The sequence below is a fragment of the Phyllostomus hastatus genome, unplaced genomic scaffold (genome assembly GCF_019186645.2).
Source record: "Phyllostomus hastatus isolate PE091 unplaced genomic scaffold, TTU_PhHast_1.1 phas_scaffold_216, whole genome shotgun sequence".
NCBI lineage: Eukaryota > Metazoa > Chordata > Mammalia > Chiroptera > Phyllostomidae > Phyllostomus > Phyllostomus hastatus.
Genome location: NW_025334018.1, coordinates 12590285 through 12616681, shown reverse-complemented (window position 1 = coordinate 12616681; position 26397 = coordinate 12590285). Strand labels below are relative to the sequence as shown.

The 26397-nt window shown below is 36.9% G+C and overlaps 1 protein-coding gene and 1 pseudogene across 2 annotated transcripts in view; both read left to right on the top strand.

The window, feature by feature from the left end:
• Positions 1–6262, top strand: part of LOC123804624 — a 32150-nt pseudogene extending 25888 nt beyond the window's left edge.
• Positions 6263–8936: 2674 nt separating this feature from the next.
• SYCP1 (synaptonemal complex protein 1) overlaps positions 8937–26397 on the top strand; it is an 81909-nt gene continuing 64448 nt past the window's right edge. For both annotated transcript variants that reach the window (XM_045816908.1, XM_045816907.1), the window contains exons 1-7: positions 8937–9053; positions 10314–10398; positions 10579–10622; positions 10798–10854; positions 11962–12126; positions 12955–13022; positions 19297–19370. In XM_045816908.1, the coding sequence (XP_045672864.1) occupies positions 8946–9053; positions 10314–10398; positions 10579–10622; positions 10798–10854; positions 11962–12126; positions 12955–13022; positions 19297–19370 (601 nt within the window). In that variant the 5' untranslated portion in view covers positions 8937–8945. The remainder of the gene's footprint in view (positions 9054–10313; positions 10399–10578; positions 10623–10797; positions 10855–11961; positions 12127–12954; positions 13023–19296; positions 19371–26397) is intronic.

The window sequence follows — 26397 nt, the reverse complement described above, 5'->3', positions numbered from 1 at the left end:
TCTCTAACATCTGCTAAATTAGGATAGCCAGTTACCAATCCAGGTAATTATTTTCATAAATCCTGTTCTATACTCTATTGCTCTAATATTGGTAATAATCACATTCTCTTAATTAGAAATCCTTGTATTTTTACAGTACTTAACCTAAAGTTATGTAATGCATCTAGAAGGAGCAGAATTTTCCTGAGTGGTTCCTCTTCTTCAGTCTTGTATCTCTAGAAGCCTACATCCTACCTGGGTATGTAAAGCCTACTAACAATTCACACGTAGGGGTCAATATCCAACTCAATGGGCCGAAGAGTGCTGACGTTTTTTGAGTTACTTCCATATTCACTGTCTTTTTAGCATAATCAATTACATGATGCCATTTGATACAGTAGTAATACAAAGATTTTGGCATTATTTCCCCAGTTTCTCCTGTTCCCCAGGGCTCAAAAATTCATGGTAACTTTAAAATTAATTTTTTCCATAGAGTACTATTAATATTTTCCTGTCTAATCTAGCCTTGTGCAAACTCTTCTTCTCTTATATGTATACCATCATATTAGTCTCATGGCCATTTGTCCATTCTTTCTTTTTAGTTCACTCTGCCTTCAACTGCTGTAAGAATCTTCAATTTTTATTAAGTTATACTCTTATTCAATAAAGACTAATGCACTATTCAGTTTATATGTTATACTGATTGTTGTAATCAAATCCAAACTGTTCAGTCAGAGCTCTTTACCAAATGGATTTCTGTTATTTAAAATTCCAAGGTTGAAGATCTTCAGGTTACCCCATCCAACCAGACTGAATCCTTTACTGTGTCCCTGCCTTAGTCTGCTCTGCTGCCATAACGAAATACCACTGTCCTATCTTATAAGGAAAAAAATGACTTAGCCCATTTAAAAAAAAAACAAAAAACCACCAGACATTCTTTAGGCTAATCAAGAATAAAAGCCCACAGATAAGGTTGTTCAATTGCTCTACCACTTGACATTCTATGTTGCTTCCAATATATAATTAATGTGGAAATTTCCCTAACATAAGAAGGTCTCAATTTATAACTTGGAGATACAACATTAACTTCTAATTTATGTCTAGGATGACTATGTACTTTAAGTGGATAGGTATTGTGGAAAGAAAAGGAGAAAGTAGTGTAGTAAACTTAATTGCTATGTACATACTTATCAAGAAAGGTTCTTTGGATACATGGACAAAAACTATGGGGGTGTGTGGAAATGGGAGGGAGGTGGGGAGGGCTGGGGGGTGGGTTGGGATGGGAGTAAAAGACAGAAAACTGTACTTGAACAACAATTAAAAGAAAAGGAAAGAAAGGTTCTTTGTAAAAAGACAAGTCTGTGATCACACATGTGTACAATATAAGACCATTTTCATCAAATTCTATAATGTTCTATGCTGTACCCAAACATCTTATATGAATTTTGTAATATCACGGGTTTGCTCACAGAAATTCAACGCAAATCAAAGAAACTTCGAAAGAACTTTAAGCAGAAGAACAGTTTTCGCTCCAACATCAAAGAGGAAGAGGAAGGAGTAGACAACAGGCTTGCATCTTCCACCACGAGCTCTAGAAAAGTGGCAAGACTCCTCTTCTAAGATTTCTTGTTTCTTTGATGACGATGTGTTGTTTAACAACTGTGCATTATAGGCCCACCCACTATGTTTTCTTATAGATCCAGGAGGGCATGGGACTAACTCAAGAAGAACATCAGCTTACTAATAACATTGTGGCTGCTCATCAAAAATATACCATTCCTTTAGAGGAAACAAAGAAATTTGCATCTGGTTCATTACTGGCATAACATAATGTGTAATTAGTTATGTTGGAAAATAAGAGCATAATTTAAAAGTTAAATAGTTATTGGAAAGAAAACAAACATTTTATTAGTTTTATTTCTTTTCCTTGGTTAGCTGCAGGAATTTGCAAATCCTGAACTGAGCTTTTTACAACTCTCAGAAACAGCAGTCCTACACATACAGGGGTTACTGGGTTTTACCAGACACTCCCAGGTAATCTACTTTTGGAAAAAAATTAAAGTTAACAATTTTTAAAAAGTTCCTTGCTTTAAAGGAAGGGGACGTTTTAGGAAAGCAAAAACCTCTATTTTCACTTCAACACTGCTTCTAAATGCAAAAAACATGTTTATTTTGTCTGCTTTAATCAAACAGGTGGGTAAAACTATAAATATTTTAAAATATTATTCAAATGATTTCAAAAACTTATGCTTAAGGTAACCAATGTGATTTGTTGTAGGTTTTATTTTGTTTTTATTTTTGGAAATAAATTGCATTTTTTAAAATAAAACATGAAACACAAAATTTCCTATGCAATATAAATAAATCAAGCCTCTGTTGCCTAAAATTCAGTTATCTACTTTCATGTACAGATAACTCAGTGCAAAAATAAATTCTTCAAGGCTAAAGTATATTTAATTTGCTCTTGCTATAGGAGAGTATTATTATCCATTTCTGACAGAAGTGCCCCAAAACATTGCCGTGTGGAATCAGAAATTTTATTTAGATTTGAAGTTACATATCGTGATTATTCTAAGGGAACATTTGAGATTTATACCATAACTAAACAAATAACATAAAATGTTAAATCTATACTGCAAAATTATCTTTTCGTTATCTATTTCAAACAATTATGTGATTTTTTTCTTAAAGGATTTAAAAATTTGCTGAATGAAGATGAGACTGAATACAGAAGGGATTGAAAACTGAAGTGATGTTCCTTCCTGCGCCCAACTTTACAGAGAATGCTTTTCATCAGTATCTGAAAGTAAAAAGGCCGATTAACTCAATCTTAATGTTCCTAGTTACTATTAAATTTAGCAATGAATTTATAATATTGAGCTATTCTTATTATATTTTAATTTTACTTAGTTAGGGTAGAAATAAATACTTCATACTAGCTGTCTATAGTTTTCTGATTTATTGGTCTAGCTTTTGCTTTTTTAATTTTAATGTTTTTAAAGAATGTCATTTTTATTATATAGCATCATGGAAAAATATTTTTGGAGGGTTTTTATATAAAATCTTTATATAAAATATGAACTAGCTTATATTTATCTAATTTTATGTTTCAGTAATAAAAATTAGAGAGCTACCTTTCATTGGGAACCTTTTCTATGTAACAGAGTTTAGAGAGATTGATTTTACTATCTATATATTTTTTAAAAATCAGAATTTATATTTTTTCCTTTTACTAGGTACTGTGAGACTATCATATTCAGATCATTCACTGAATTGTCACAACCCTGGTGGTGATGGAAGTCTTGTTTATTCTGTGGAAACATTTTGTAACAAAGACTGTCCTTCTACTATGCCGACTGGTAATCCAACATACAATGCAAAATACTTATTAGATAGAAAAAGATTGGCCAGATATAACATTTTATTTTTTAATTCTTTGGAAAAATGATAATGGCAATACATGTGAGTCTGCACGATGTTCTGATGAAACTACATTTGATATTAATCTTAGGTATTACTGAAGAATTTATTGGCACATTGTTTTACTTCTATGGAAGAATGAGTGAGCTTAATACTACTAATGCTGAATATGCTCTGCTTGCAGCAACTACTGTGTTTTTTTTTTTTCAGGTAAAAAGCATTCAGCAGTAAAAATCTGGATTGAGCTTGGTAATGAAATCATGAAGGTTGTGGTTATTATATTATTCATTGATGAAAGTCAATCTTGTTTCATCAAAATTGTCCTCTCTGTAAGACTAGTCCCTTCAGCTTACAAACATGCTGCAGTTTCTTGCCTCTTAAAAAATATCTTCTTGACCTCATGTCCCCCTTTCAGCTAGTCTCCTGTTTCTCCATTCTGTGTTACAGAAAAAAAAATATTTTTAGAGTTGTCTACACTCCTGCCTCCATTTCTCTCCTCTCATTCACTCCCAAATTCCTCTCATTACAATCAGATTTTGGCTCCTCCTTTCTACCCACCTGTAACTTTTTATTTTATTTTTATTTTTAATTTAAATTTTGTTGTTTAAGTACAGTTTTCTGCCTTTTACTCCCATCCCACCCCCTGTAACTTTTGAAGATCTTAAGTGATTTGGCATTGCTGGTGCTTCTGGTTATATCTCAGTCCTCATCTTTTTTTTTTTTTTAATTGTTGTTCAAGTACAGTTGTCTCCATTTTTTCATCTGATTTGATCCATCAGCTACATTTAACAGAGCAGGAGACTAACTCCCTCTTTGTTAGAACTAATATTTAACTTCATTACTTGGCTTCAGTTGATCACTCCCTCTTTGACATGCTCCCCGCCCCCCCCACCTCTATTTGATTTATAGAGCATCACTCTCTTGATTTTCTTCCTTAGTAGCTGCTCTTTCCATCTCCTTTGTTAATTCATCCTCATCTCCCACACTGATTAATGTTAAGAGTGTCCCAGGGCTCAGTTCTTCTTTCTTCTATATACTCACTTTTTTTGAAATTTCATCCTATCTCATGGTTTTAACTGCAGTCTATATGCTGACAATTTTAATTTAAATACCAAATTAAGCCCAAACTTAAATACCAGCCTGGAGTGCTTCCCTTAACTCCATTAAAATGCCTATTCAAGATTTCAACTTGTACGTCTAGTAGGCATATCAAATCTAATGTGTCCAAAGGTAAACTCTTGCTGTCCTCTCTGATCCTCCTATATCTTCCTCATCTCTACTCAATGGCATCTGCATCCTCCAAGCTGCATAAGCCAAAATTCTTGAGGTCATTCTTCACTTCTATCTTTTTCTTATACCTCTATTAAATGGGCAACATATCCTATTGGCTCTAGCCTCAAAATATATCCAGAACTGTCTCTGCTACCCAAACCAAAACTACTATCCTAACCTGCTTTTCTATTCCTGCCCTTGACTCCCAAGGTGCATTCTCTCTCCAGTAACCAGAGTGGGTCTTTGAAAACAAGCAAGGTCTTGCCATTCCTCTGCTCATAACCCTTCGCAGGGGTGTCCAACCTTTTGGCATCTCTGGGCCACACGGGAAGAAGAGTTGTCTTCTTCCACACATTAAATACATCACACCATGTCATCACAAATAAAAAAATCTCACAATGTTTTAAGTAAATTTATGATTTTGTGTTGGGCCTCATTCATAGCCATCCTGGGACACATGTGGCCGTGGGCCACAGGCTGGACACCCCTGCAATGGTTTTCTATTTCACACAGATTAAAGCCAATATTCTTTGCACCATTGCCTACTACCATCTCTGTTGCTTTTGGTACAGAATTTCCTTGAAAATTGCAAGCAGGTTCCTGTCACAGGTTCTATACTTGACGAATCTTAGGAAGATATTTTCCTAGATAGCTACATGGTTCCCTCCTTTTACCATCTTGGATCTCTGTCCAATGTCACTTACTTCTGATTATCTTTTTTAAAATAGCTACTTCCTCTCTACCCTATATTCTTATTCCCTTTCATTTCTGTATAACATTTATCACTGTTATATTTTTATTTAAAAAATGTGTACATATCTCTTTTCTCCCCTAATCCTCCCAGACCATGAATATAAGCTCAGTGAGGGCAGAAGATTTTGTAATGTTCACTGCTGTATGTCCAACGCAATGACGGGGTGAATGAATGCAGCCTAACTGTTAAGAAATACTCTTTGTAGGGGATTATGAAGATTAAGTAAGATACTGCATAGATAGTTTCAAGTTACTTAGCATAGTATCTGGCATAATATTAAGGATCCAGTAACTATTTGCTATTTTTATTATGTAAAACTGTATTGTTTTAAATTCACTATTTTCTACCATTTTCTAGTATTCATTAAGATACACATGATGATGGACCCTGGCTAGCATAGTTCAGTGGATTGAGCGCGGACTGCGAACCAAAGTGTTGCAGGTTCGATTCCCAGTCAGGCCACATACCTGGGTTGCAGGCCACGGCCCCCAGCAACCACACGTTGATGTTTCTCTCTCTCTTTCTCCCTCCCTTCCCTCTAAAAATAAAAATAAATAAAATCTTAAAAAAAAGATACACATGATGTTTTTCAGATCGTCCATGCCTTAAAAATAAGCAATGTGTGGAAAATTTACAGGAACCAATTTTACAAATTTTGTACACATATTCAAAAATTCATCATCCAGAAGACCTACGGCATTTTGCTTGTCTCCCAGGGAGGCTCACTGAACTGAGGACACTCAATCACAGCCATTCAGAAAAGCCCTTTGGAAAACAAAGGACCCCAAATTGGCTAGTTTTCTCTCTGGTAAGTGGAATCTGTATTCACATTCCTGAAACTTTAGAATATTGTTGTTTGTTTTAAAACTCCCAAATCTATATTGTTTACTGTATCATTATAGGATGACTGATTTGAAAAACAAGAACAGCATTGCTACGGTACCAATGTTTCCATAGCAACCATACAATGGACATCATCAGGGCCCATCCAATTGTGTGGAATACAGGACTACCACTAGATGGACATCCAGGATTTCAAGATTCGACTCTTTAAACAAGCAATGGTTGTTACTGCTTGTTTCCTTCCAAACAGAGTAATGCTAGTAGAGTTCTTACCTGAAAAAAAAAACCCCACTTTTTTCATTTAGTATAAAATTGAATGAAAATATAAGGATTTCTTATAGGCATGAAAAAGACTATGTTTTGGAAACAATGTAATAAGGGTAAAGGTAGTTTGTCAACCTCGTTAATGCCCAATTTAACTAATATTTTAAAACCATTCCTGTTATAGTATTGTATGCTTAAAGAGGAAAACAGATATGTTCAACTCTTACCTTTTCTTAATGCCTTTAAAAAAGAGATCTTTCATAAGCCCAAATTTAAAGCTTTGTGATTGCAAGATACTGGAAAAAAATTGAAGTGAAAAATCACTAAAACATTTTAATATATATTGGGAAATACAGCACAATTTACTGCTCATTCTGATAGAAAAATATTTTTACTTTTTTTTGCCAACACCTTGTGTAGAAAAAACGAAGTTCTTAAAATCTTTCCACACATATTTTCATTCTTGTGAGGATGAAAAAGATAAGATAGTCATACATTAAAAATAAATTTCATGTGAAAGTGAGAAAGTCTATGGTGGGACTATTGTTTTACCTCCAGGGCTACCTTGTACATGCATATTCTTGGTGTCATTTCTTGGAGGGAGTATTTTATGTTATTTAGGGTACCTAGACTCAGTTTTCTTAAAGTGTAAAATGAGTAACACTTGACCATCCTTTCCAGCTCAAAATTTTTATAATTATAGCAGAAATTAGTATGTCTGATAGGTTAAATTTATGCAAAACAAAATGGGTTATTTAAAAATATTACTAAGGTCCTTTACTAAAGCAACAATTATATTCATGGAGACCACTAGGAAACACGGTATGTTCAAAACGTAACTCATCTTATGGCTCAAATGTGGTACTTAGCACCACAATATTTATTATATTTAGTCTCCCAAGCCTTGAAGCCAGGCAGTCACCTTAAACTCTTCTCTTTCGCTCCTCACTATTAAAAAATCATCAGATCCTATTCATTTTAGTTCCCATCTTTCATATTTGATATCTCCTCTCACCTCCATTACCACCATCTTGGCTTAGGTCCTCATACTTCACCCAGCGTATTGAAACTGGATCTGTAACTCCAGTCTCATGAGCCATTTTCATACCACAAATTTTCGCCTGAATTTGCTCATGACTCCCTTTTTGCTCAAAAATTTTCAAGATTCTCATCTCTAGGCGCTAACATCCAAGTCTTTGTAAGGTCTTCGTATGTCTCTTGGCATTTCCCACTTCGTCCTCACCACCTACACCACGCTTCCTGGACCCACTCACTCTTGGCCCACTTCACCCACTCTCACAATGCCAGCGCCCGTGCCTCCCTTCCTTCTGCCAGGAATCTGCTTTCCCTGCTTCCCTGTCTACCCAACTCTCCGTTCACCCTTTTATTCTCCCGGGAAGCAGTAATGGAAGCGTAGCTTGCTACGAAGCCTCCCCTGACCCCGCAAACCACTGTGAGCGCCACCGTCCCTAGGTTCTAAGGACTCCTTAAAAATTACCACCTCTCAATGATGACCTCTGGTTATAACTGTTTGCATATGTGTCCTTCCTAAAACTGAGCTCTTGGAATACAGAAGTGGACTTTTCACGCTCAGCTCCCATCTATCACAGCACCTGAGAGGCTTCCTAGCATTCTTCGACAACAGCAGAGGCTTAAAGAATGTACAATATAAACAGCAACAGAATCCGGGATGGAATTGTTACTATCAAGGAGAAATCTCGCGAGACGCCGGCCTCGCGATCACAGCACACTCACGTGGCTGACCGTTACTGACGGTTATTTAGCCGTTAGACAGCTGCCCGCCCCTCCCCACGGTGTCCTGCTGGTCACGCAGGTGGGGAGGTTTCCCGCCTCTTCCGAGGTTCGGAGGCTCTCGTGGGTTCTTTTTGCTTCCCTCCTAGGTGGCAGTGGAGGCTCTCGTGGACTTTAAAGGTATCACGGGGCAGGTGTACCGGGTTCTTTGTGCAGTGCGGAACCGGAGCTGGGCCTGGTTTTGATGCTCTGCCTCGCTCCCAAAGGCGGCCTTCTGGGTGTTGGGCCGAGCGCCTAGGGCAGCTCCGCCCCGCAGGGCGATGCCCTGTAACCGGGCTGGTGAATGCGGGCTCGGGCTTTCTTTACTGGTGGGCACAGCGTGATGCCATGTTCGAGTTTCTGGCCCATCTCCATCGTCAGTGCGGCCACGGGTGGGGGAGGGGCCGGGGGAGAAATGGGGGTGCTTCCGCTGGGACCACCCAGGCGACAGGCGACGCCGTGGCTTACACTCGAGCAAAGGTTGCGTCTATTCTTTCAAATGGCCATCGAGCATACAAACGTCACCATTTAGAATAAAGGAAAATGGTGTATTAATGAAGCAATGCAAAATACTCCCCTCCTGCCCGCTTTGGGGCTCTAGGTGGTCCGACTGCACGGAGACATGGAAAAGCAGAAGCCCTTCACGTTGTTTGTCCCGCCGAGACTCGGCAGCAGCCAGGTGTCTGCCGTGAAACCGCAGGCCTTGGGCGGAGAGTCTAATTTCTTCAAGGTAAATTTGCACTGGAATCTTGAATTTGACTGTAATTAACTTTAGGCAAAGGAGGCCAAATACGCTTTCGTAGTGGTGATATTTTTATAAGTATTTCTTTTGAGTGAGGGTGGTCTGATTTACCCCAGAATAGCATCGTTCGAACGAAGAGTCAGCGTTCCTAATGTGCGTGGGCATCACTCAAAAAACTCATCGCCGTGGTGTTAGGATGCAGCAAACAGGATGGAACCTGCACATTTTAACTCTCCCTCTTTCCTTAATTGATTAGGGGCAACGTATAGGACATATACCATGATATAATAAAGTATAAGTTAGGAGAGTATCAAGGAGAAGGAAAATTAAGAACACTGGGACAAATATTTTGACATACTAGTAAAATTTAGGGTGTGACTGAGCTTCCTGGTTAACAGGATAAAAAAGGAAACTCATTTATATAATAGAGTTTCTCAGATGAAACAGAGTTTTTTTTTTACTAAATTACTTAAAGGTTTTCTTAGGTTGAACTTTATATTGGAAATGGAGTGAAACAATGAATATTTAAATTTTTATCTGCTGTAGGAAAGTTCTTATGTCTCTATAGTCAAAAATGTAAAATTAAAATGCTGTATAGCAAAGATAATTCTCAAAAATCAAGGGATAGATTATAGTGAAGTTGAAGACATCTAATATCCTGTGCTACTAGTTAAAACTACTAATGTTATTAGTAATAACATGTATTGCATAATTGATAAGTTAGCTTCATCTTATACATGGAAATACTAATTGCATTTTTTGCTTTGTTTGCAAAGCAGAAGCATTTGATATTTTAAATAATATATGTATGTTAAAAATTTACAACTATAGTCACTTCTTTAAGTAGATGTACCATAGTTTGCTGTGTGTAATGCACACTTTTTTGCCCAAATTCTTGAGGGAAAAATAAGGATGTGCATTATACACACATAGTACTAATTCCATAAATATTTTTAATTCTTTTATTTATGCTTATGGGTTAAAAGTGTAACTATAGAAAGCAATAACAATATCATATGCAAAATAACACCCTAAAATACAATAGTTGGTTTTGTTTCTAAATATAAATGAATAAAAAATTGAATTAAAAAATTAAATTAAAAATTTTTTTCCTGCAAGTTTGGGCCAAAAACATCGTATGTGTTATATACAACAAAATACGGTAATTGCATATGTAATTACATATTACACTGCTTGTTATCAGAGTGGTATGGGGCACTATGTTTAAGAACTTCTTTGTGTTTCTAGAGCTTCAGCAAAGATATTGAAGATGATACTGGTTTTCCATTTGCAATGACTAATCTCTCCAAAAAAGGGGAAAACATTGATTCAGGTAGGAGACTGGAAAAGTAATATATCACCTTACAATGAAGCATTTTTAAAATACACATTGCTAGATATTGAAAATATAACAAATACTACACTGATAGTCTTGACATTAAACTAGATATAATACTTAATATAAAAAATAAGATGTTGGCATATTTAATACCAGTTGTCTTTTATCTTGCAGGTGCTACTTTACAAAAAGTTAACTTTTTGCCCATGCTTGAACAGGTCAGTTAAATGTAGTGCCTACAGATATAATCTGTTTAGGTATCAAATTTCTTCCTTGAAAAGGGAAAAAAAAATCTGTAGTAGTTGGATTACTAGTCTTTACTATTTAATTGTTACTATTTAGAAACTCTGTTCAGAAATATTTTCTTACAGGAAACATTTTTTCGTTTTTTAGGTTGATAATTCTGACAGTTGTCACTACCAGGAAGGACTAAAAGACTCTGATTTTGAGGTCAGAAGATTTTTCATCCACATGAAATTTCTTGTAATTAGAATATCATTTATTATTACTTGTATATATTTTTCTTTTGAAGCTTCAAAAAAATATTTGGTTTATGTTCTAAAGTATGCCCTTTGTTTTTTTTTTTTCTTTTTGTATTTCTTTTAAAATTGCCAAAACACTAGGTTTCTGTATTTTCCTGGGTTATAATGGCATCTGTTTTTTAGGGGAAATTTTATTTTAAACCATAGAAATCAAGAATAGAAAAGAGGAGATGGATACAAAATGTGAAAAGACTGAGAATTAAGCCACTATTTTACAATCTTTTTATTACTAGATGTGATTGTTTGGCTGGTTTATTGTCTAAGAACTTTGTAGGACATACAATACTTTCAATTTTAGTTGTAAAAAATGTTTTTACAAATGGCACGTAGATGTCTTTAAAATGAAGAGAAATTCCACAGCCAAAGAAAGTGCTATATGCTTGTTGCTGTGGTTATGGTATCACAGAATTTAAAAATATGGAACTTATTTATATATTTTGATGACAAAGAGCATCTGTGGGCAGAGATCAGTGTCACTTTTTGAAAAATAAACTCTGGTATTTACCTTATAATGTGGAAATGGATAATGCAGAAAACCAATTTCAGGTTAAATGAAAGTTAGATCTTGTGTTCACTCTTATTTATCTTGTCATTATAAAACTTCGTGCCCTGTAGTTAATCCTCAAACTATTTATATAACCAAAAGGTTTCAAGGCCATTGTTAGGATTTATAGATTTCTTGTAGAGTGATTTATTTTAGTTTTTAACTAGTCAGATTCTCTCATCGACTAGAATATTTCTAACTTCTGGCTTAGGTATATTTTGAAGTTACTTGGTTGTATTCAGCAAGGTATAACTTAGTCAAATGACCAGTAACTTTAGTGTAGTAGCTAGGACTGCCTTAATAATGCAAAAAAGTTAATGTAGCTTTATGCATGCTATTAGGGCATAAATTGAGAGATTTGGTCTCAACTATTAAGATGCTATTATTCATGGATATTTTCAATAGATAGAAATAGTTTGGTTATACTAAAATTTTGAACAATTAACAATCTTTGAAAACCTGTTTTAATAGAATTCAGAGCCAATGAGCAGACTATATTCAAAACTGTATAAGGAGGCTGAAAAGATTAAGAAGTGGAAAGTGAACGTAGAATCTGAACTGAAGCAGAAAGAAAATAAGTTGCAAGAAAACAGAAAGATAATTGAAGCTCAGAGGAAAGCCATTCAGGAACTACAGGTATAAGGAGATTTGGAGTGGAGAATGTAGTACAGTTAATCTCATCATAATACTATTTAAAGTAGAGTATTATTCCAGGGTAAGTTGCATTTATGTTGTTTCATTGATGTAGATTTTAAAGGTAGTGCTTTTTTGAAGTTTCATTGAAGTTGCATTTCAACTTTAGGATGAGCACACAGGACAAGATTACACAAAACAATGCAAATTATTAGGGAAATAATATATCTTTAGATGAAGATTGATTTAATGGTTCTAATTTATTTTTATTTTTATTAATTCCTATTACTGATGATGTTTTATTTGATATAAATCTTCTATTATAATGGAATATGACATTTATACATAAAACTTTAGCTTGTATTTTACAGGACAGTGATAGAAAAATGTTGAGAAAATGTAACAGTGGGTTAGAACAAAAATAAAATATCATTTCAAAATTGTTTAGGGAAGATAACATTGCATTAATATATTGTTGGATTTTTTTGGAGATAATTCAGCAAAATTGATTTTAGATTGATGAAAGTGAGACCCATTGTGTTATGTGAAATCCATAAGCTGTGACAAAAAAGTACTTTTTGATGTTCAAAGAGAAGAATTCTTACAGATTGTCATAGTATGTTAGCAAACAAACACTGCTTTTGTTTTGTTTACATAGCAAAAGCATTTGATATTTTAAACAGTATATATACATTAAGGATATACAATTATAGTCACTTCTTTAAGCAGATGTGTGTTATATATGTAATTACATATTACACTGCTTGTTATTATACATGCTTATTTTGCTAAGCCAAATGTGATGACCTATTCTTTTGTTTTATAAATTAGTTTGAAAATGAAAAAGTAAGTTTGAAATTAGAAGAAGGAATTCAGGAAAATAAAGATTTAATAAAAGAGTAAGTAATAATTCAGTGAATTTGTTCTTTACAAATTTATTATTAAAATAATTTATAAAAATTTATTGAGCATTTCCTGTTATACATGCAGAATGCTACACGGGTGCTGCAGAGAGATGAAGACATACTGTTTTTACATTCTTGCAGTTGGCAAACTGTGGTCACTGATTACTAATAATGTCTCCACTTAAAAAATGTCAGATTGGAGAAACCATTACTTGGTTTCAAAAAGTTACCTGATGATCCTGTGTCTACAACTGCCTGTGTATATTGTCTACCTTTCTGTTTGACTATTGTTTTAGGTGCAGCACTGCAAAGTAGGGCTCAACTTAGTTCCAAGCTAATTCCCATTCTCAAGTTCCTATTTTTGCCAGTGGCCCAATGATTCTTTCATTTAAAGTTTGGCTTAAAACTTTAGTATCATCTTTGACTTTTCCTTTCCTTTGTTCTAGGCAATAGCTAAGCCTTATTTTATACATTACCACCTCATTCAGATTATACCATGTAGAACTTAGTAGAAAAATGTAATTGTTTCATTCATCTGCCATGAAAATGTTGAAGAGTTAGAATGTAGTGTATGGGTCCATGTAGAGTGCTGACTTTGTTTACTCCTTACTTGCTTTAAGTTAAACATGCTAAACATGGTTCTAGCAGCCTATCACTTGTCAGTGAAGTTGCTAAGTGAAAAATACTATTACAATGGACTGTTTTAGCCCAGTCAAAAGACAAACTGTAACTTCCTAGATCAAATTTAAATGTTACGTTTTAATGTTTTCCTTGCCTAAATGAAGTTCGGTTATAGGGGCAAGGGAGGGAGAAGAGGGAGTTTCTAACATTGTGTGCCTAGTGTATGTTTGGTACATACTGGTCACTTTTATTTGGGTGTATGATTGAGTTCCTAAAGTATCTTACAAGGTAGATCCTGACTCACATCTCCCAAAACCCTTGGAATCTCCTAAGTGTTGAGAATGACAGTGTGTCTCTTACTACGTTAATGAGCTGACTTTTGGACCCTGAGGATGGGATTGGTTGCCAGGAGAATCATCCAGGGGATTAGAGGGTTAGAACTTCGTCTTCCTCTCCCCACTATCACCTTCAGAGAGGGTTGAGGACCTGGATGTTGAATCAGTTGCCAATGACTGATGATTTAATCAATCATGACAGTGTAAGGAAGCCTCCAATAAACCCAAAGTGATAGCGTTCAGAGATCTTCCCACTTGGTGAACACTTGGAGATTTGGGGAGAAAGCATGGAAGCTCCACATCCTTTCCCCGTACCTTGCCCTAAGCATCTTTTCCATCTGACTGTTCCTGATTTATATACTTGTATGATAAACCAGTAATCTGGTAATTAAATTGTTTCTCTGAGTTCTGGAAGCCATTCTGGAAATTAATCAAACCTAAGTAGGAGGTCTTGGGAACTCTGATGTGTATAACCAGTGGGTCAGAGGTAGAGGTAACAATCTTGGCTCACCACTGGTGTCTGAAGTCTAAGGAGTAGGTTGTGATTATTGAAGAGGCTGTCCTTTTCCCATTGTATTTTCTTAACTCCATTGTCATCAATGTATTATTGTCCAAATATGCTTGAGTTTATTACTGGGCTCTCTATTCTGTTCCACATTGATCTGTATGTCTATTTTTTATGCCAATACTATATTGTTTCTTAAAAACTGACTTTAGGGGAGAAAGAGAGAGTGGGGGGAAACATTGATTTGTTGTTCCACTTATTTGTGTGTTCAGTGGTTCATTCTTTTATGTGCCTTAACTGGGGATTGAAACCACAACCTTGGTGTATTGGGATGATATTTGAATCATCCAACTTAGCTACCCAGCCAGGGTACTATACTGTTTTGACTACTATAGCTTTGCAATATAGTCTGAAACCAGGAAGTGTGATGGATCCAGCTTTTTTCTTTCTCAAGATTGCTTTGGCTTTTCAGGGTCTTTTGTGGTTCCATATGAATTTTATGACTGATTGCTTTATTTTTGTGGAAAATGCTCTTGGGATTTTCATAGGGATTGCACTTAATCTCTAGATTGCTTTGGCTAGTAAGGACATTTTAACATATTAATTCTCCTGATCCATGAGCACAGAATATTTTTCCATTTATTTCTGTCATCTTCAGTTTCTTTAACCAGTATCTTATAGTTTTCAATATATAGGTCTTTCACCTCCTTTTTAAAATTTACTAGGTATCTTAGTCTTTTTGATGCATTTGTAAATGGGATTGTTTTCTTAATTCGTTTATAGACATGCAGCTGAATTTTGTATTGATATTGATAATTTTGTATTTAATATTGATTTTGTATCTTGCAACTTTACTGAGTTTATTTACTCTAACAGTTTTTTTGATGGAATCTTTAGGGTTTTCTAAGATAACATACCATCTGCTAATAGTAACAGTTTACCTCTTCCTTTCCTATTTGAATACCTTTTATTTCTTCTTCTTGCCTAATTGCTCTGACTAGGACTTCTAATGCTACCTTGAATTAAAGTGTCAGGATTAGGCACCCTTGTCTCATTTCTGATCTTAAAGGAAAAGCTTTTCACTTTGAGCATGTACGTTTATTAAAAATGGCCTTTATAATGTTTAGGTACCATTCCCTTCGTACCCACTTCATTGAGATTTAAAATTTTTTTTATTGTTGTTCAGTTATAGTTGTCCCCATTTCCCCCCCATTACTCTCCCCTGCCCTGCCACCTCTCCCCTCCTACATTCAATCCTCCCCCCACCATGTTGTCCTTGTCCATGGGTTCTTTATACTTGTTCCTTGGTCACCCTTTCCCTTCTTTCCTCTGTTATCCCCCTCACCCCTCCCCTCTGGTCACTGTCAGTTTGTTCTTTATTTCCATGTCTCTGGTTCTATTTTGCTGGTTCTATTTCTATAGTTGTAAGTTTGTTGTCATTTTACTGTTCGTATTTTTTATCTTCTTTTTCTTAGATAAGTCCCTTTAACATTTCATATAATAAGGGCTTGGTGATGATGAACTCATTTAACTTGACCTTATCTGGGAAGCACTTTATCTGCCCTTCCATTCTAAATGAGAGCTTTGCTGGATAGAGTCATCTTGGATGTAGGTCCTTGCCTTTCATGACTTTGAATACTTCTTTCCAGCCCCTTCTGCCTGCAAGATTTCTTTTGAGAAATCAGCTGATAATCTTATGGGTACTCCTTTGTAGGTAACTGTCTCCTTTTCTCTTGCTGCTTTTAGGATTCTCTCCTTCTCTTTTATCTTGGGTAATGTAATTATGGTGTGCTTTGGTATGTGCTTCCTTGGATCCAACTTCTTTGGGACTCTCTGAGCTCCCTGGACTTCCTGGGAGTCTATTTTGTTTTCCAGATTGGGGAAATTCTCCTTCATTATGTTTTCAAATAAGTTTTCAGTTTCTTGCTCTTCTTCTTCTCCTTCTGGCACCCCTGTGTTTGGATGTTGGAACATTTAAAATTGTCCTGGAGGTTCCTAAGCCTCTCCTCATTTTTAAAAATTTTTGTTTCTTCCTTTTGTTCTGGCTGAATGTTTCTTTCTTCCTTCTGGTCCAAACCATTGATCTGAGTCCTGGTTTCCTTCCCTTCAGTGTTGATTTCCTGTACATTTTCCTTTATTTCACTTTTCATAGCTTTCACTTCTTCCTCTGTGTTGCGACCATACTCAACCATTTCTGTGAGCATCCTGTATACCAGTGTTTTGAATTCTGTACAGATGCAGAGATAGGCTGGCTATCTCTTCAATGCTTAGTTGTATTTTTTTTTTTTGAGCTTTGATCGGTTCTTTCATTTGGGCCATACTTTTTTGTCTTGGAGGGCCCATTACATTGTAAGGGGTGGAGCCTTAGGTGTTCACCAGGACAGGGCAACCCACTTTGCTGCATTGTGGTGCTGTATGTGGGAGAGGGATTCAAGAGGGAATAATGCCACTTGCTCAGCTCTCAGCTGGCTTTCAGTCACTTCCTCCACTACCTACAAGCAAAATGGGCACTTCTGGTGCTGATTCCCAGGTGGGATGGTTTGTGTTCATTCTAGGACCCTGTGGGTCTTTCCAACAAACTCTCCAGTAAGGGTGGGAGTTTCTCCCACCACCACAACTGCCACAGGTTTTTTCAGCCAAAAGATTTGAGGCTTTATTTCCCCATGCTGGAAGTCTGGGTTTTGTGGTCTACCTCACTGCCCAGTTGTTCCTCCCGGTTTAACTGCACACAAATGTGGGACCATAGCTCTTCCAGCTGCTGCATTGCCTGGTCTGCCAGCTGCTACCCTGCTGGGAGTTCTCTCCACCTGGCTGCCCATCTCCGCCTCTCCTACCAGTCTGAATGAATATTTCTTCTTTAACTCCTTGGTTGTTGTACTTCCATGCAGTTCAATTTTCTGGCAGTTCTGGATATTTTTTTGTTTGTAAATTTGTTGTTGTCCTTCTTTTGATTGTATGAGGAGGCAAAGTGTATGCCTCCATCTGGGCCAGAAGCCCCTTTGCCCATTTTAATTGGATTGTTTGTGTTCCTGGTGTGGAGTCGTGTGACTTCTTTATATATTTTGGAGATCAAACCCTTACCTAGGTATCATCAGCAAACATATTTTACCATACAGTTGGTTACCTTCATATTGCTGATGTTTTCTTTAGATGTGCAGAAGCTTTTTAATTTGATGTAGTCCCATTTGTTTATTCTTTCCTTTATATCCTTTGCTCTAGGGGACAGATCAGTGAAAATATTGCTGTGGGGAACACCTAAAAATTTCCTGCCTGTGTTGTCCTCTAGGACTTTTATGGTGTCATGACTTGAATATTTAAGTCTTTTATCCATCTTCAGCTTATTTTTGTGTATGGTGTAAGTTGGTAGTCGAGTTTCATTTTTTTGCATGTAAGGTGTCCAGATCTCCCAATACCATTTGTTGAAGAGGCCGTTTTTACTCCATAGTATAGACCTACCCTCTGTGTCAAATATTAGTTGACCATAGAGACATGGGTTTATTTCTGGACTCTCTCTTCTGTTCCATTGATCTGTATGTCTGTTCTTATGCCAGTACCAGACTGTTTTGATTACAGTGGACTTGTAGTATAATTTTATACCAGGTATTGTGATCCCTCCTACTTTGTTCTTCTTTCTCAAGACTGCTGAGACTATTTGGGGTTGTTTATGGTTCCATGTAAATTCTTGAAATATTTGTTCTGTATCTGTGAAATATGTCACTGGTATTTTAATAGAGATTGCACTGAATCTATAAATTGCTTTGGGTAGTATGGACATTTTAATGATGTTAATTTTTCCAATCCACGAACACAGTATATGCTTCCATGTATGTGTGTCTTCCTTAATTTCTTTCTTCAGTGTTTTGTAGTTTTCTGAGTACAGGTCTTTTACCTCTTTGGTTAGGTTTATTCCTAGGGTCTTTATTTTTCTTGTTGCTATAGTAAATGGGATTTTTCTAATTTCTGTTTCTGATATTTCATTGTTGGTGTACAAAAATGCCTTTGATTTCTGAATATTGACTTTGCATCTTGCCATTCTGCCAAATTCACTTATTAGGCCAAGTAGTTTTTGGTGGAGTCTGTAGGGTTTTCTATGTACACTGTCATGTCATCTGCAAACAATTGCAGTTTTACTTCCTCCTTTCCAATTTGGATGCCTTTTATTTCTTTTTCTTGTCTGATCTCTGTGGCTAGAACTTCCAATACTATGCTGAATAGATGTGGTGAAAACAGACACCTTTGTCTTGTTCCTGATCTTAGGGGGAAAGCTATTAGTTTTTGGCCATTGAATACGATGTTGGCTGTAGGTTTCTTGTATGTGGCCTTTATTATGTTGAGGGAAAGGCTTTTTTTAAACAATAAGTGAATATTGAATTTTGTCAGATGCTTTCTCAATATCTATTAAGGTGACCAGAGGTATTTTTGTTCACATAATGAATGGTTAGTCAGAAACTACCTATTTTATGTTTTGGAAGTAGACAGCTATTTGGGGTAATTAGTAAAGGGAAAGCCCAACCCTCTCTTCTCCTTTTTTTCTTAAGGCAAATCTGGAAATGTTTACTGAAAGGTTATTGATAGCTACTTGGGTAGAAACTTGTTAAAGAATTTTTCCTTTTACTTTTAAAAGGAGGCAGCTTTGCTAGTAGTACAGTCAATTGTTTTTTGGTACATATCATTTATGAACAAAATATATATATACAAAATATAATGTTTAAGAATTCCTTTAATAGTTGTAATAGTATGTTTCATAACTTTTGAATATGATTTTGCTTGCAATTGGATTAAACTGAGGCTCTTTCCTTTGTTACAGGAATAATGCTACAAGGCATTTATGCAATTTACTGAAAGAAACCTGTACCAGATCTGCAGAAAAGACAAAGAAATGTAAATGTCTTTCTTGTTCTATGTGATTTTATCAGTTTATTATTATTTTATTGGTGGGGGTTGATAGTGGAACAAATTGTCTTCACTCTTTAGTTTTAGGCTCTCTAAGTCAGAGATCAGATTGTGGTTTGAAGAATCTTTTAAAACATTTTTTAGATGATCTATTAAATGAACTAAGGAGTATAACTTTAAAAAAATAATTTGTGCTTTATTGTTTATGCTATTACAGTTGGCCCAACTTTCCCCTACTTCCCCCTCTCCACCCAGATGCCCCCAATCCCTCAGGCCACCCCATGTCCATGGATTGTTGCATATATATTCCTTGCCTACTATATTCCCTCTGCTGTACTTTACATCCCCATGACTATTCTGTAACAACTAATAGATACTTATTAAACCTTTCACCTTTACACACATCACCTGATGCCTCTCCCATCTGGCAACCATCAAAATGTTCTATGTATCCATGGTTCTGTTTCTTTTCTCCTTGTTTGTTTTTTTGTTTTTGAGATTCAATTACTGATAAGTAGCTATTTATTGCCATTTTATTGTTCATATTTTTGATCTTCTTCTTAAAGAAGACTTTTTTTTTTGTCATTTCCTACATACTGGTTTGGTGGTGGTGAACTCCATTTGCTTTTTCTTTTCTGGGAAGCTCTTTCTCTCTCCTTCAATTCTAAATGATAGGTTTCCTGAGTAGAGTAATCTTGGTTGTATGTTCTTGCTTTTCATCACTTTGAATATTTCTTGTCAATCCCTTCTAGCCTTTTGAGAAATCAGTTGACAGTCTTATGGGATCTCACTTGTAGGTAACTAACTATTTTCTGTTGCTGCTTTTAAGATTCTCTTCTTGTCTTGCCTGGCTGGTGTAGCTCAGTGGATTGAGTGCGGGCTGCGAACCAAAGTGTCGCAGGTTCGATTCCCAGCCAGGGTACATGCCTGGGTTGCAGGCCATAACCCCCAGCAACTGCACATTGATGTTTCTCTCTTTCTCTCTATCTCCCTCCTTTCCCTCTCTGCAAATGAATAAATAAAATCTTTTAAAAAAAGATTCTCTTGTTGTCTTTAACTTTTGACATTTTAATTATGATGTGTATTGGTGTGGTCCTGTTTGGGTTCATCTTGTTTGGGACTCTGTGCTTCTTGGATTTATATGTCTATTTTCTTCACCAAATTAGGGAAGTTTTCTGTCATTATTTTTTCAAATATGTTTTTAATTTCTTGCTCTCTCTTTTCTTCTGACACCCCCATGATGGAAATATTGGACAACTTGAAGTTGTCCCAGAGAAGGCTCCTTACAGTTTCCTCATTTTTGATACTTGTTTCTTTTTTTTGTTTTGATTGAATGTTTTTGCTTCCTTATATTCCAAATCACTGATTTGATTTCTGGCTTTGTCCATTCTACTATTGATTCCCTATAAATTGTTCTTCATTTCAGTTACTGTGTCCTTCATTTCTGACTGGTTCTTTTTTTTTGGTTACTATGTTCTTTTTTTATGCTGCTGAAGTTCTTTCTGAGTTCATCTACTCTTCCCCTAAGTTCACTGAGTATCCTTACAACCAGTGTTTTGAACTTTGCAGGTAGTAGATTGCTTGTCTCCATTTTGCTTAGTTCTTTTTCTGGAGTTTTGTTGTTCTTTCATTTGGGCCATGTTTCTTTGTCTCTTCATTTTGGCATCCTTCCTGTGTTTGTTTCTATGTATTAGGTAGAACTGCTACACCATCCTCGGCTTGGTAGAGTGACCTAATGTACTAGGTGTCCTGTAGGGTCCAGTGGCACTACCTCCCCTATTACCCAAGCTGGGTACTCAAGGTGCACCCAGCCTATAAGGTGGGTGCACACTCCTCTTGTAGTTTAGCCTTGATTGCTATTGGCAGGTCAATGGGAAGGATTTACCCAGGCCAGTCAGCTTCAAGGACTGTCAGTGACCACTCACCACCAACTTCCAACCACATTGGAGGGTCAGCTGTGCAGGGGCCCACTTCACAGAGCAGGATTTGCTACAGCAGGGCTCTGATGCATGCTGATTCACCCCTTGAGTTGTGTTGCTTGTGGAGGTGGTTTGATGGTGGTGCTCTGATGTGGTCTGTAGCTGTACACTGGATTTGTAGGCTTTGAACTCTGCAGGTAGTTGATTGCTTGTCTCTTTTTGCTTAGTTCTTTTTCTGGAGTTTTGTTGGGGCAAAGGTTAGCCACCATCTGTGTTCTGTTCAGGGTCACCCATTATAAGCTACAGAGCAGTCTGCAGATGGCTGCTACTTGTGTTGTGCTTGGAGCTGTCCAGGTGAAGCCAAAGTGTGAACCAAAGCCAGTTGCTGCTAATGCCAAGCCTGGGACCAGTTAGTGAGAGGCACAGGGCTTGCTGAGGCTAGATGCTGCTTGAGAGAATTTAGGAAAATCTGAAGCATGAGCAAAGACAAGCCATTCATATGGAAAAGCCACTGGGAACAGCTTGGGTGGGCCCAAGAGTTGGGTGGGGGCAGAGTCTCTGGGAATGCCCAGTCAGAGCAAACTGTGAATCAGGTTGATGGAGTCTCAGATGTTACCTGCCTACTGGCTCTGTGGGGCTCAGAAAAGGTACAGTGGCTTCTGCCAGCACTTCTGTCAGGTAGGAGGCTACCCCCCAGCTCTTGCCCTGATGCCAGACACTTTAGTTCCTCTCATATGCCTCTTATGCCTTTTAAGCTGCTGTCAGCATTGGGGCTTACAGGGAGTGTGTCCAGGTAAGTCCGAGTGTGGGCCCTTTAAGAGGAACTACTTGGGACTCCAGAAGTTTCTGTCTTTCACAGCCTCAATCCCCACTGGTTTTCATAGCCAGAAGTTATGTGGACCAACCTTCCTGGCATTGGAATCCTGGGCTAGGGGGCCTGGTGTGGAGCTGGAATCCCTTGCTCCCAAAATCTCCCTCCTGATTTTTTTCTAGCACACATGGATGTGTGACCAGCCTGTTCTGTATCTCTGCCCCTCCTACCAGTTCTGTAGTTGTAGGACTTCCATTTGGTTTAATTCCTGGTGGTTCTGAATAATGGTGGTTCTGTAGTTTAGTTGTGATTTTGATGTGGTTGTACGAGGAGGTGAGCTTTATTTACCTATGAGCCATCTTGACTGGAAGTAAGGATTGTATCTTGATGTTACACATAGGTGACATTTTTTTCCTTGAAATATTCTTAATACTTGCCTTATTATCCATGTGGCCTGTTCTTTCTTTATGACTCTATCTGCCTCATTGAGGCCATATTATCTTGCTTCTGTTGAGAATATTGAGTAGTTTTCTGAAATTTTCATGTGGATTCTAAAGAATTCATTTTCAGAGATAGGCTGTTTATTTTAACATCTTTCATGTTTCTTCTTTCCTTTGTTTGATCATATTTTTTCATAGGCACCATAGATTTTTCTCCCCATATACATCATTGAAAAAGGCAGAAACTATTCAGACTAAATAAACTGGGTGTTAAACTCACTTTGGTCCTGATTTCCTCCCTGTTTTAGTGGTTGAATCTTCTTTTCATATTTATAATTGTATGGCAGGTCACTGAGCAGTTTCTAAAGTTTTCACCTTGCATAGTTGCATCTTCTTTCTGCCCCTCCTGTTTGGTTTTCTGGTACTCTTATATGTAGAGTATATGTTTCTGAATAATTTTAGTCAACAAACTCAAGCATGTACAAAATTTTTATATTTTCAGATGTTAAAAAAATCATAATGCCTTGATTCTGTTGGCATAGAAAAACAATCTCAGTAAATTTGGAAAATTTCCCCCTTCCCCTGGGGCTATATCTTAATTTTGGGGTACACATGTGGTATAGTACCATGTGGTAGAGACGGACATTTGTTTCTCAGTCATCTGTCCATTGCGACTGTGAACATTTCAACTGGTGTTCAGTTAACGTCCCACATGGGTTGCTGCTGAGTTGTCCCTTCTCCCTATCACCGGTGCTTCTCTAGGTTGGCTCATTCTCTGCCCTTCATCCCGCCACGTGCACTTGCGTGGGATGTTGAAACAGGGGAAACCCTGAAGCTGTCTAAGACCCCATCTGTCTAAATATATTTTATAGCTGTTTTTTCCCTGAGGGTTTGTCATCTTTCTTGAACCCTACTGAAGGAAGAGGCACATTCCTCCTTTGCTCTTGGTTTGCCCAAACTATCTGGTGTTTCTGTGGTCCTCAAACATGAGGCTTAGCCTGAGGAAGGTAGAAGCCGCAGAACTCCTTTTTAAATATCTGCCACAGACTAATAAGCTCTCTCCCCTTCCCCTTGTAAAGGCTTCTCCTTCATAAGTTGGAAATATTTCCTAGGTCTAGAAGATGGGAAGTTTTGTTCAGACATATATATGTTTAAAATCTATTACTTATGCCCTGAATCTTTCTTCTAACCCCAACACTTGGCTTTTGAAACTCAAAGATTTTTTCTTTGCTTTGAGTTAAATCATTTCTTTTTTAGGGCAATTAATTTTGCCTGAACTGCAAGATCTAGTTTCCCAATATGGGACAGAGTAGGGTGTGTGTGTATGTGTGTGTGTGTGTGTGTGTGTGTGTGTGTATGAGAATATGAGGGGCAGGGGAGAAAGAAGAGGAGGGGAGGGGAGGGGAAGGGAGGGACACAGAAGAGGGACAAAGGGCTAGGGGCAAAGGGAAAGTGGGAGAGATAGGGAAAGAGAGAAAGGGAGGAAGGAGGAAGAAGAGAGTAAGGAGGGGGAATGGGGAAATAGAGAGATAGATTGATAGATTGATAGATAGATGAATTGATGTCTAGATAAACACCAAGAAGGAAGACCAAAATGGTGTTGGTGATAGAATGCAATTTTTTTAAAATTAAAATTTATTTTTACTTTTGATTTTAGAGAGAGATGAAGGGAGAGAGAAAGAAAGGGAGAGGAACATCTTGTGGGGGAGAAAAATTAATTGGTTGCCTCTTTTATGCGCCCTAACTGGGGACCCAACCTGCAGCCCAGGCATATGCCCTGACCAGGAATCAAACCTGTGATCTTTCGGTTTGCAGGATGATGCCCAGCCAACTGAGCCACAATGACTGGGTTGGGAATGCAGTTCCTTAGGACAGATAGTTTCTGAGGAATAGATAAGGTTTGTTGCTGTGTGTTAGGTAGTGAAAATGACAGTGAACAGATGGAGTAAAAGGTATTGACATGAACTATTTGTTGAAATGCTGATGTGTTCTGCATCTATTTCCTTAAAATTTCCAGCTTTTTAATATTCAAATAAGAATGGTCCAGCTCCTGTTTCACGTGCTATGATTATTTCAGAGCTCCCTGCAGTATTTTTGAGGGGTTTAAGATACTTGTGTTCTTCTAAAGTCAGTTCATGTGCCCTCTTTTTTGGTTGTTTGTCTCCTTGTTGACACTTTGAGCTGCTGTTCTCGTTTTGCACCTTGTTAATGAGAATCTGGGAATTCAGTGTGTTTTCTGTGCTGCTGGCCTCGTTTGGGGGAATGATGAAGGGATAGCCACATTTTCTTACACTGCCTCGTACCTTAATTCCTCATAGCACTACCTACCAACACTCAATTTTACTGACTACTGAAGGCTTTAGTATAGTTAGAGAAAATCATTGTGCACATAAAACACCAAAAAAAAAGGAAAAAAGAAGAATATTATAAGGGATTCATAGGTGATTTTTCTCTGGGGCCATTCTTAAACTTGTTTTTCCTGTCTTGAGGTTTATCTTCCTTTCTGTGTTCTTAGAGATAGATCAAGAGACAACAAGAACAAGCTTTACCTTTCATGTGTGTCTCATGAATCCTAAATATACAAAGGAGAAAAATACTTTAAAAAATATATTTTATTAATTATATTATTACAGTTGTCCCAATTTTTCCCCCTTTGCCCCTCCACCTGGTACCCCCATTCCCTCCAGCATTCCCCTCTTAGTTCAAGTCCATGGGTCATGCATTTACGTTCTTTGGCTACTCCATTACCTATACTGTTCTTAACATTCCCTTGTCTCCTCTGTCCCTACCAATTTATGCTTCTTAATCCCTACACCTTTACCCCCATTTTCCCCCTTCCCCCTCCCAACTGATAATGCTCCAAATAACCTATGCATCTATGATTCTGTTCCTGTTCTTCTTGTTTGCTTAGTTTGTTATTTGTATACAAGTATTGGTAGTTGTGAATTTATTGCCATTTTAATGTTCATATCAAAATGGTGAACACTATATTATATATTTTAAAATATAATATTATATTATATTTTACATTATATAATGTAATTCAATTACTATATAATGTTGTTTAACTTATATATAATATTAACTATATAATTATATAATTTTACATTATATTATATTTTTAAAATAGAATTCCCTTTGGCATTTCATATGATAATGGCCTAATGATGATGAACTCCTTTAGTTTTGCCTTGTCTGGGAAGCACTTTATCTGCCCTTCAATTCTAAATGATAGCTTTGCTGGATAGAGTAATATAGGTTGTAGGTCCTTGCTTTTCATCACTTTGAATACTTCTTGCCAGTCTCCTCTAGCCTGCAAAGTTTCTTTTGAGAAATCAGCTTACAGTCTTATGGGAACTCTTTTGTAGGTAACTATCTGCTTTTCTCTTGCTGCTTTTAAGATTCTTTATCTTTAACCTTTGACATTTTAATTATGGTGTGCCTTGGTGTGGTCCTGTTTGGGTCCGTCTTGTTTGGGACTTTCTGTGCTTCCTGATCTTGTATGTCTATTTTCTTCACCAAGTTAGGGAAGTTTTCTCTCATTTTTTTCAAATAAGTTTTCAATTTCTTTCTCTTCCTCTTCTCCTTCTGGCACCCCTATGATTTGGATGTTTAAAGATGTCCCAGAGTTTCCTAAGCCTATCCTCTTTTTTTTTAATTGTTTTTTTTTTTTTGCTGTTCTGATTGAATATTTTTTTCTTCCTTGTGTTCCACATTGTTGATTTGATTCTTGGTTTCATCCTCTCCACTGCTGGCCCCCTGTAGACTTTTCTTTATTTCACTTAATGTAACCTTCATTCCTGTCTGGGTTTTTTTATGCTGTTGAAGTACTCAATGAATTCCTT